Genomic DNA, 11,377 nt, shown 5'->3' on the forward strand with positions numbered 1-11,377 from the left:
ATGAACTGCAACTTTAATGAACAAGCAACCAGACAGAAATAAACAATTAGAGGAGCAGCATAAAGTTCACACTGGACATTCGGATAACTCGAAGGGAACTGCTTTCAGAGGTTGATGACTAGGAAATTGCTAGGATGTGCTATTGACATGATGACTTGAGTCATATTTCTTTGAGCAATAGATCAGAAGTAGAAAAACTTAAGTGCATAATTGCGTTATTTTTTTACATGTTTTCTACATGTTTTTTTTCTGAAAAACTGCATTTTAGCTTCTCGTTAATTGTAAACCATCAATATCAAAGGGGTGGTGTTATGTACTTCCCAGACACTACCTATATCGCATAATCAGGTAACTATGTTACTTTCAGTTGTTATAAAAATGTTGCATATATCAAACACAACTGAAAAGAAATTTAAATTTGTCCCTTTAGGACACTCCTGCTCTTCCCAATACCCCACCTTCAGTATGTCATTACAACAATGTTTACAACCATTCTCAGTCCAACGTTATCAAGAGCATTGGACTGAGAAGAAGCTTGTATAATGAGTTGAGCAGACTCACAGTTCCACCAGGTGTTTACTATTTGCTCCTGCCACTAGTCTGGGGGAGTTGAGTGAGGAAAGTCAGGTAGAGATGAGTTGTCAGAGGGGGAAGCTTGGCTAGAGATTCAGCTTGGCTAGTCTTTAACCTGGCTACATTTCCACAAATGGGCAGCGCTTTTTGTCTCAAACATGCTTAAAAGAATCAAAGTAACACACCAGGTATGTTTTTGATGAGCGAATAACATTGTAACATGATAAAAAAAAAAACATAATACCAGTCCTTTAAGATAAATACACTTTACTTTTTTTTAATTTAACTGCAATAGTAAATTGACTTTTTGATAATATTCTAATTCATTAAGGTGCACTTGAAGGGGTGGAAAGTACAGTATAAGCAATCAATCTTTTAATCTGTGTGTAAATTATTTGAACCTAAAATGTTGGCTACAAACCTTTTTTTACTTTTTAAAGGGCAATAAAGGCTACCTTGAGTCTTAACCAAGCTAAAAGCTAACTAGCTATGGGACAGTGAATGGTATCGATTACAATGAAAACCCAGGGGGCTTTGACTCCTACTTAATTGCATTCATAAATTAGGTCTTTGTAGCAGAGAGAAGTATCACATCCCTGCAGCCACAAAGGCCAGTATAAACACATCCCATTGAGATTCTCAGTGAAAAGGCAGTGGCACAAATACTGGGACTTATGTAATCATTTACTCTCAGTGGTACTCCCATGTCTTTAGGACCACTAGAACCCCAGTACACCATTTTAATGGCCTGAATCTATAATCTCCTTCTGCTCTAAGCGGAGGCATGTGATCCTTGCAGAACAGGGAACATTTTTTTTCCATCCATCATTTCTTGTGGGTGTAGTTTAATACACAGCAGCTCCTTGTTATGGAGCTGGATGCTGCATAGAAACACATCAACACTGATTTTAGAAAATGGGAACATTTCTACTTGAGTTACCATCCATCTATATTAGAATCCGTTAATTATACATAAATCACGTATATGTTAATATACTGACTAAAATTAAAGGCAACAAAATCTTGCATTTGTTACATGAGGTACAAATTAAAAATTAAGCTCAATTTTGTGTGGGGGCGTGTGTGTGTGTGTAAAATATAACATAAAACATGGTGAAAAAGACACAACCATGTTTTAATAAAATAGATCAGACTTGTCCATTGTTAAAATTGGGACTTTTTTTTGATGATACTGGTTCCATGTCATAATTGCCCCTTGTGTAAATACACTCACAATCTTCTTGGCACTGCCTCAGCACAAACCAGCACACAGAAGTTGCCCAATCATGATCTTGTGAAGCGTGGACCACAGAGAAGTGTTTTGCCATTGAGTTTGGGACACGTTATTATTATCATGGCCAAACAGAATCTTTTGTTTACGTTTTCCGACAGACGTTTGTTTTGAAACAACTTTAAAAAGTAAACCATTGTCTAGAACCATTTATCTAAGTTATACTATGTTTCTTAACTAGTGGAGAAAGACGTGACTTGCATCTTTACTCCCTCTCGACCAAAATTATATATAGACAACGTGAATTTATTTAGATTTTGTTGCTGTAGGGTTATCGAAAATGTCCAATGAATGAAATGTAAGTAAACAGCACCTTTCATTTTTTTTGGCCCTTTTTGACCACTACTGTTGGTTTTCGACTGTGCAATAACAGCTTAAAGGCCAAACAAGCCTCATGGCAAGCCCTGTCTACACTGGCTTGATGGTAATAAGAGGGTCAATAAATTGTTTAGTGTAACAACAAATAAACATTGCATGTTCACAATTGCTGGAGTGCAGTCTGTGGAATAACAGATAATTTTGCCCCAATGTAATGTCATGTTGTGGGCCTGTGGCTCAGTCTTGGTCAGATTATGTTATGTCTGGATGTGTGTGCACATGTGCATATAAAAAATTAGCTTTCAAGGGGTGAGTAATCCACAAGCCCCTTTTGGCATATACCATGATTAGTATTTGTATCTTAAATAAGAAATTTATTTTTGGCATATACCATGATTAGTATTTGTATCTTAAATAAGAAATTTATTTTTGTCCCTGATTCACAAGTCAAATTTAGATCCTGAAATAATAACAAAAAACTGTTAAATCAACAATAAATGCAATCAAATTGACAGTCTGACATTAATTACATACATTGTAAGTTTTTTCTGTGTACAATAAAATGCTGTTAAATTGTAACTTATATTGCCAATTGGTAAAATGTATTTTAACCAAGATGTCAACTGCTGTCACCAACTTAATTTGCAAAAACTATATGGTAATGGCTGAAATCAGATTTAAAGGGGCTGAACCAGTGATGAAGAAAAGCTTCATGTTAGTCATGGGTTTGGCCCTTTTTGACCACTACTGTTGGTTTTTGACTGTGCAATAACAGCTTAAAAGCCAAACAAACCTCATGGCAGGCCCTGTCTGCACTGGCTTGATGGTAATAAGAGGGTCAATAAATTGTTTAGTGTAACAACAAATAAACATTGCATGTTCACAATTGCCTATTTTATATAATAGGCTTAGAAACAAAATTACTTATAAGAAATTATCACTGCACTTATTGTGCAATAATAATATATTGGGTAAAAGAATTAAATTAAGCAGCTTTGGCTTTGTTTTACATCAACCATATAAAATGTGTATTGTGTCCTTTATTAAGAAATTATCACAAATTAATGTCGAATCATCTTATTTTTTGAAAACAGTGTTATTTACTTACTGTACATTTAAATGACAAAACATTTTACTTTCCTCATTAAACAAAAGATACAGAAAAATATTTTGGATTAAGCAACAAGTTAGGACATCCTATAGCTAATATAACTACTTTTGGCTCATGTACTTTTAGTGACACACTTCTTATAAAGATTTACTACTCTGACATCACTCTGAGGAAAGTTAGCTTGCTTCTTGACTTTCAGCTGTGAGATTTTGCAACAGTTTCTCACATGCATCACCTTATTCCAAGTCACTTCACAGCATCTCAGTGGGATGAAGGTATTGACTCTGACTCAGCCCAGGACTTTCCATTTCTTAATTCTCAGCTATGGTATGGGTTTAGGTCATTGTCATGTTGCAAGGTCCAGTCCAGCTTCAGTTTTTTTAAGGATTGTCTCACATTTTCCTCAAGTACTCTCTAATACTTGTGTCTTGGTGTAGTGTTGTGGTTTAGGATATCACTAAAACCATTACACTTCTTCTGTACCCACCTCCCATGAGTGTTAAACTTGTGAAATCTCTTCATTATTTTGAAGACATGTCATTTCCTGTTAATATTTACAAGAGCCTGCAGTAGGTCTCATGTGGATACTTCACAGTTTTTGGAGACTACTTTGAGCATCTTGTGGCCTGCTCTCAGGATAAACTTGCTTAGATGTTCAGACTTCCACTTGTGAATCATATTCAAAACTTTTTGAGATCTCTCTTACGAGATCAAAGGGTTGCTACAACGTTCTTTCTGAAGGACTCAGGCAGGTTTTTTATTATTGTTGTTATTATTTTTACAATAGTTTTAACTTCAGCGTATCAAACTATATATCTGAGGTTTAAACTTGACAAACCTCCCTCAAAATACCAAAATGATGATTTCCTAATAACTCTTTGTGGTATGTCAGTAGTTAATATTAGTCATTTCAATTTGGGTAACTTTAAAATGGCTCATCCTAATTTGTTCCTCGCCAGAAAAGATCACTTTCACTACATTTTTCTGTAAATGTCGTATTTTGTTACTTGACATTTTCAGTTATTAAAGTTGATATCATATATAGACCTAATCAGTAAATTAGAATATTGAAAAATACATTCATTGTAGGAACTTATCACTATGTAAAACAGATTATAAAGATTAATTACACGCAAATGGATGTTTGAAAGCGTTTATGTCTGTTAATTATTAATATTTTCTTCTGACAACTAATGAAAACATGACTTTTAAAATTAGAATAGTACATCAGACCACAAAAACTATTTTTAAAAATAAAAGTGCAGGCTTAATTAAAATTATCTCTGATGTCTGCTTAATGGTTGTTATTTTCAAAACATACTTTTAACCTGACAAACAGGACTCATTAGGATGTATTTCCTAATATATTGAATATGACGGTATTGATATATCCAAGTATGTTAAAAAGACAAAGGCTGTTGAAAGGTATCCTGATTTCTTAATATGACTGTGTGTACCATTTAATTCTAAATTGTAAAACTACATCCTCACTTCAAAATTTTAAATAAGTTAACATTTAATGGAAAGAAATCTGTCTGAAAATTTTATAACTGCATGTGAATCAATAAATTATAATTAATATAATTTGAATTAAGAATAAATGACATGGAATATAATAAGCATTCAGACATTTTGATTTTTTTTTTTCTGTAGACTAATTGTACTGAAAGCTAACAACCAGGACCAATCAAAAGAAGCAATCAAACAGACTGCAATCTCAGCTGTTTCATCAACATCACTGAGTGAAAAACAGACTTGGGGGAATACATTAATGAGGATATTTCATGCCTTACTCTTTCAGATACACTCACACATTCCATACAAACACACACAAGTGGGAAAAAATTAGCATAAGTCATATTGGATATCAGTCAAAAGGCATCCAAAACGGAATTTTAATATGAAAGCCCATTTTACAAATACACCCCCAGTTCATTTCAAATTAGTGAGAAAATATCTGCTGAGTCTAATTACCAGAGGCAGATTGAAAAGAGATTATCCAGCACTGTAATCTTCATTCTAAAATTATGTTGGGGAAAATTTGACAGAAATTAATAAAGCTTAAGGAAATGTTATTATGCTGGGCATAGAAGTATGCATTTTAGCAGCTTTTACATGACTGCTTTAGAACAAAAAAAAGTTATATGTGTACCATTGTTCTGTTGGATTCATTTTTGACAAAGCTGCAAAATATGATCCCATGGAGTTAAACATATCATGTTGTCCAGCATCTACTCTGCTTTTAACTGGGAAAATAAATATTTTCCTTTAACTAGTTTTATTTTATTTAATAATTATTTGAAGTATTAATATAAGTATTGTGGGAGTTTAGCAATATAATTCCAATTTAACTTCTTTATTATGGTTTCTAAGCCTGTTTTTATGAATAATGAATAAAGAAGATTAATTTTGCCCAGATCATAGCAAAAGCTGACATTTTTTGTTATTATATGTTGTCCATCTAGCCCTTACACAAAACTTACAGCAAGCAGATTCAAATCCACTCTGAGTATCCAGACACATGCAAGTCATCACGGAGGAAAACACAGTCATGAGGTAGAAATTAAATCCCCACTAAGGTTTCCTGAAAGCCCTGCTTCCTCCTAATAAATGTAATAATAGAGTGACGCAGCCTGTCACAGCGAACAAAGGTGCTGTGAGCTAATGCTTCGTCTGTTGGCTGTCACTGCCGCTTGACTGCTGAGATGTAAAACACAATAATAGTTACTACACGACTTGTGTCGGTTAATTTAGATAAATATGCTGTGAAGATGCCAATGTCAAAATGTTTTCCGACGTTTAGATTTCAGCTTGTAATCTCCAGATTTTTCTCGCTTCAATACAGAGCCCCTCGAAGGCATAATCCTGCAATTTGACAAGTGGAAGTTTCAACTCAAAAAGTCTCATTTCAGCTTTCAAAAGCCAGACTTTCCACTCTAAGTTTAGATGGCCGCAACTTATTTTTTTAGGGTGGAGGGAAAGACTGAGCAAACACCTAACATAAAAATGGGTAAACATCATTCACAGACAGAGCCTTTTAGCAGCTAAATGTTGAACCAGCTATAAATACAGTTTCATTTTAATTGTTTTCTTGTGCCATCTATGCCACTGAGCTCAGAGGTCCACTGTGGCGCAGTGATGAACCACATCACTGGGAAAATGCACTGTACCTCAGAGACTGGGCAAACTGCCTGTTGAATGCACAACGGCTTTAGCCAAAACACACAAAACCAACACAGTGTGTTGCTCTGCCTACGCTGTGTGTGCGTGCAGCAGACTTTATAGATACAGCTATGACAATATTTAAAAAGGCATTTATAAGTCACGGTATCCTGTGTTAAAGTAAACTATACAAATGGGAATTTAGACTGCAGAAATGAAGCACTTTGACAATCCCAATTCAGGCAGGTGAGAGCTTCAAAACGATTTTGTGCCAATAAGAGCTAGAGACTCCTTCACTTATTGCTAGAGGAAGAAAACACACAAAATGGAACAAGACTGTGATCACTAGGCATAGGCAAGCATTGCCTATTAATCTTGAGTACATATACTACAATTTCACTCCATCATCTTCTTTAAAAAGAATTTTAAAGAAAAAAAGAAGATAACATTATATAATTGCTTTAAATAAATCAAAAAATAATGTCATTCCAACTATTGTTAAAATAATGCAACATGTTTATTATACTTCATAAAAATAAGAAAACATTACCCATATTTTCTTTCTTTATGTTGTTTTATATCTAATGCTTCATCAAAAATAAAGCAGAAACAGCCACTAAACCTAAATGCTGATGTAGTGCTAATAGCACAAAATACCACAATCTTAGCTGGTTTAATTAGTCAGGCTATCCAATCAGATATCTAGCCTGCAGGCCAGTTGCTTAACAGACATTGTGCTTGCATCTTCCCCACAGTGGGGAAACAGTGGGGTAAAGCAGTGTGGGTTAAGAGGCTAATAGGGATTATCTACTCATCATCCCAACTGTTAGTAGGTGGGAAATATTAGTAAGTAAATGAACATTTTGTCCTCAAAGTTGATGAGCAAGAAAAAGTTGGCAAGTTTAAGATGGGCCAGTTTTACCGCACGTCTATTCAAACCTTTTTATGTTGCCATGGGCTTGAAAAATGCTTAAATAAAATAAAAGTTGAGTTGAGTAGTAGTAAGTTATGAGGGAAAAAAAAACATGCAACTGAATTATATTACGCATGAGATTTCAGAATATTATAAAGAAGTACTGCCACAATTTATTAAAAAAAGAAAAATGAAGATAAGCTCATAAGTGGCTTTGCTGGACCTTTGCAAGTGCAATAATAACATTTTTTCATACTGTATTTTATTTGAAAAGAAAACACATTATTGCATATAGGACTGTGTTTTAATGTGTTTGATTTTCATATACCAACAGGCAGCTATCTAAAAACAATACATAAAATAACATCACAACAGCAAGTTTTAACCATATGCTCAATGCTTTCTTTGTTTATGGTATATTTCAGTGTCTGTGTTACATCGCGACATATGTAGCTGGCACACCTTCACATTTTGTGTGTTGCTTTGCATGGTTAACTATATTTTTTGAAGCAATGTTTTTTTTACAAATCCAAAGGTGTTCTGGGAAATAGTTTTTCACAAGCATAGGGCCTATAAACCCTAACCTTGATCCATACTATTACTCTATTGCAATTTGTATGGGTGAGAGAAATTTGTATAATATATATTCATATAGTTTTAGTCCAGAAGTCCCCAGTCACAAAAAACCCACCCCCAGACACTGGTTAAAAAAAATAGCATACAAGTGTGAAAGGATGGTCCATTGTTTGGAAGGAATATTTTGTAATTCCACTATTTATTCAACTATGACATGCAGTACAGACTTAGTAAATTACACTGAAGTCGCACTGAAGTCATTTGAGCAAAAAGTCAATTTCCTTTTCTCTAATTTTGGAGGAAAGAGAGTTTTATTAGACTCCTATTTATAATGGGGAGATTTATTAGAAATTAAAACCAATGACAACACCAGCAGTGCTTAGGGTTGCCTAATTAGCTCTTCCCTAAAATCTAGTTAAATGCTCCTCAATATTCCCAATGCAAAACACATGTGGAGAGAATTGCAATTGCTGATACTTTGCCTTCTCTGTCTTTGACAAGCTGTCACTGCAGAGGAAGCACATCTGGACCTCCACGCTTCACATGTGCAACATCACGGCAAAATGACGCTAATTACGATGTAGACAGTAAATGAATGACTTACCAGGCAAAGGCTGCTGAGGAGTGAGATGAGAAGAAAGTCCAGATTATGGAGTTGCAGAGAAGATCCCATCCCTGACCCTGAGGCAACTCTACCTCCAAGAGTGAGAGTCATTCAAACACACAGCTGATGGAGCTCAGAAAGCAATTATTTAATCTACTTAACTCTCTTCAAAGTGGAGCGTGATGCGTCTTTTCACTCCATCTGGCCCTTCGACGCTCCTGGCGGCTTGTGAAATCATAACTCTAATCGCCCGCTCTGCCCTCGATTTAATTTCCTATAATCTACTATATGGTTCGGTTCAGCCCGCTCGCTTTATTTCTGCGCATCTGTCTTTTTTTTTCTTTTCTTTTTTTTCACTTCTGAAATTACATCCACATGTCAGAACTATTTATGTCGCTCTCTCTCTCTGCGGTGGGAAGTTCAAATGATTCTTTGTAGGGAAGAAACCAACGCTGTATTTTTAGGTCTTTTTAAATTTCCCCGCAGACTAACTTAAACACTTCAGTATGGAGCTCTGTGCCTACTGGTTTCTTCCAGTTTCCCCTCCCGGATCAGACACGCATATAAATAAATAAATATGATTCCTTTTCTAAAAAAATAAAATAAAATAAAACCTCAAATTATCTCACTCCATCACCAGAGTCTGCTGAATTTCACAACTTCACTCCGTTTGACTCATGTCACCATCAACGCATTCATTCAGCGCACTGATCACAGACAGGGTTCACTTTTCACATTTAAAAGTAAATATTAACAATATTATGACAAGAGCGGAGAGTGAAATTCACAACTACTTATGTAAATGTGTTTAATCTGCGTGTTTAGACTTCATATATAGAGTTTCGCTTTCCTTCATTTCTTTCCCACCAAAATGCTGCAGATCATGTGTCATTGGCTGAAAACGTGCAGCGCACTAAATAAAAGCGTGACAATCTAACAGAAAACTGAATGTATGAAACTCCCAAACGAGACTCTGTTTACCTAAGACGGAGACAGAAACGCCAGCTTAGACTCAACAATCTTTACTTACTATCGAGAGAGAAAAGAAATCACCTTAACGGACTGATAATTCGCAAAAACGCCTGAGTGATTGTTGTGCTTTTTGCGCAGAGTCAAAGCAAAAAAAAAAAGTTGAAGTTTCTCGTGTTGGGAAGCGTCTCCAGTCCAGATGTGGCAAAGCGGCAGGTCGTGCTCAGTAGTGAGTATGTGGATGGAAAAGGGGAAGCAGGGTGGGGGCTGGAAGGAGGCAGGTAGGGTGGAGCGTGAAAGCCGCTTATTGGTGCGCTCGCTCTTACGTTGGAATAAACCACGACTCCCCAAATGACATATTTTCTCACTCCTAAAACAAACTCCACATTCAACAGATTGCAGGGCCGTTGCCAAACCGCTTTTTCCCCCTGCAGTCTCTCAAAAGTTGCATCCAGTTGGATTGGGTTACAGTAACATAATGCAGCGGATGAAGCACCATATGATGGTGAATCGGTATAAGGACTGTAACAACATTTTAAGTTTATGAAGTAAATAAAAAATAATGTACTTATAAGTCATTCTCTTATCACTTTCTACAATACAATGTAATTGTGGAAAGTTCAGCTGGACAAACTTAACCTTAATTCAGTCTTTTTCATAAGTTAAATAAAATTCTAAAAAGTGTAGTAGGAATATGTATTCATCTTCTTTTATTCTTATACCCTTTAATAAAATCTAATACAGCCTACTTCATTTATAATACACCAAATTATTAAATCTGAGTAGTATTTAAACTTTTAGCAAATATAGGAAGGGTACAAATGCTCCACAGAAGAGCAACAGAGAACTTTTGTGAACTGTTTGATCCATTGTCCAAAACAGAGAGAGAACATGGCTATTAGATCTGTCCTCCACCACATAGAACCAAAAGAGGTGTAAACTGACGGGTTCATGAACTGTTTGATTCTGGGCTAGAAATTATAGCTTGAAAACCAGAGTGTGCATTTAAGAAGGATTATGTAGAGGTGATCTGTTCAGAAGAGAACTTTGCAAAATGCTGCGTGCTTGAAAAGTGCTGAAGTCACCATTCCCACATTGAACAATGGCAGTGGCAGCATCATCCTGGGGGCATTCTTTTCTGTAATGAAGACCAGTCAGAGCTCATGGAAAGATAAATGGAGGTAAAAATGAATAATCAAAATATCAAATCAAAAATTTATTAAAAGCTGTAAAAGATATAGCTGAGGCAGATGACGGCCTGACATACATCCATATATCTTTCTTAAACAATAGATTTACTGTATTTCATTTTCAGAAAATAACAGAATAACAAAAGTAAAAATAAATAAAATAATATTGGCATATTTTCCAATCTCTTGTATGCATATTATTTATTATTTTTTAGATCTATATTGCTGTCTTTTACAGTACAGTACAGACGTTAAAAGGGTAAATATAAATCTTGCCATTACATAATCTCTCACTATTACAACTTGCCATAATTGTCATCAAAACTTTAGCCGTAGTTTAAATCAAAATATCCCCCCAGAGTATGCTGTTATATTAAGAACATGACTAAGCAATTTGGCTGTCTTATCTGTTCACAATGACATTGACATGATTTGTCATTCGAATGGCACTGACATGTTCATTGACACAGGTATTTATTCTGGAGAGATGAACTGAGGATTTTGTGAAAGAGACTGGCTTTCATAGGTAATGCAGTGTGTTTTAACTGTTTTTCTGAATTGTTTTGTGAGAAATGCACATTATATTTTACAAATGTCCAAGAGGATCTGAAAAATGCTAAAAAGTGACTGAGAAAAATCAGTACTATTCTGGAGTGGCATAGCCAGTCAA

At 35.3% G+C, this 11,377-nt stretch overlaps 1 protein-coding gene across 2 annotated transcripts in view; it reads right to left on the reverse strand.

The window, feature by feature from the left end:
* pth1r (parathyroid hormone 1 receptor) overlaps window positions 1-9,745 on the reverse strand; it is a 58,140-nt gene extending 48,395 nt beyond the window's left edge. For both annotated transcript variants that reach the window (XM_032566255.1, XM_032566254.1), the window contains exon 1: window positions 8,549-9,745. In XM_032566255.1, coding sequence (XP_032422146.1) covers window positions 8,549-8,659 — 111 coding nt within the window. In that variant the 5' untranslated portion in view covers window positions 8,660-9,745. The remainder of the gene's footprint in view (window positions 1-8,548) is intronic.
* Window positions 9,746-11,377: the final 1,632 nt, after the last annotated feature.

This window comes from Xiphophorus hellerii, chromosome 6, assembly GCF_003331165.1.
Source record: "Xiphophorus hellerii strain 12219 chromosome 6, Xiphophorus_hellerii-4.1, whole genome shotgun sequence".
NCBI classification, from domain to species: Eukaryota; Metazoa; Chordata; class Actinopteri; order Cyprinodontiformes; family Poeciliidae; genus Xiphophorus; species Xiphophorus hellerii.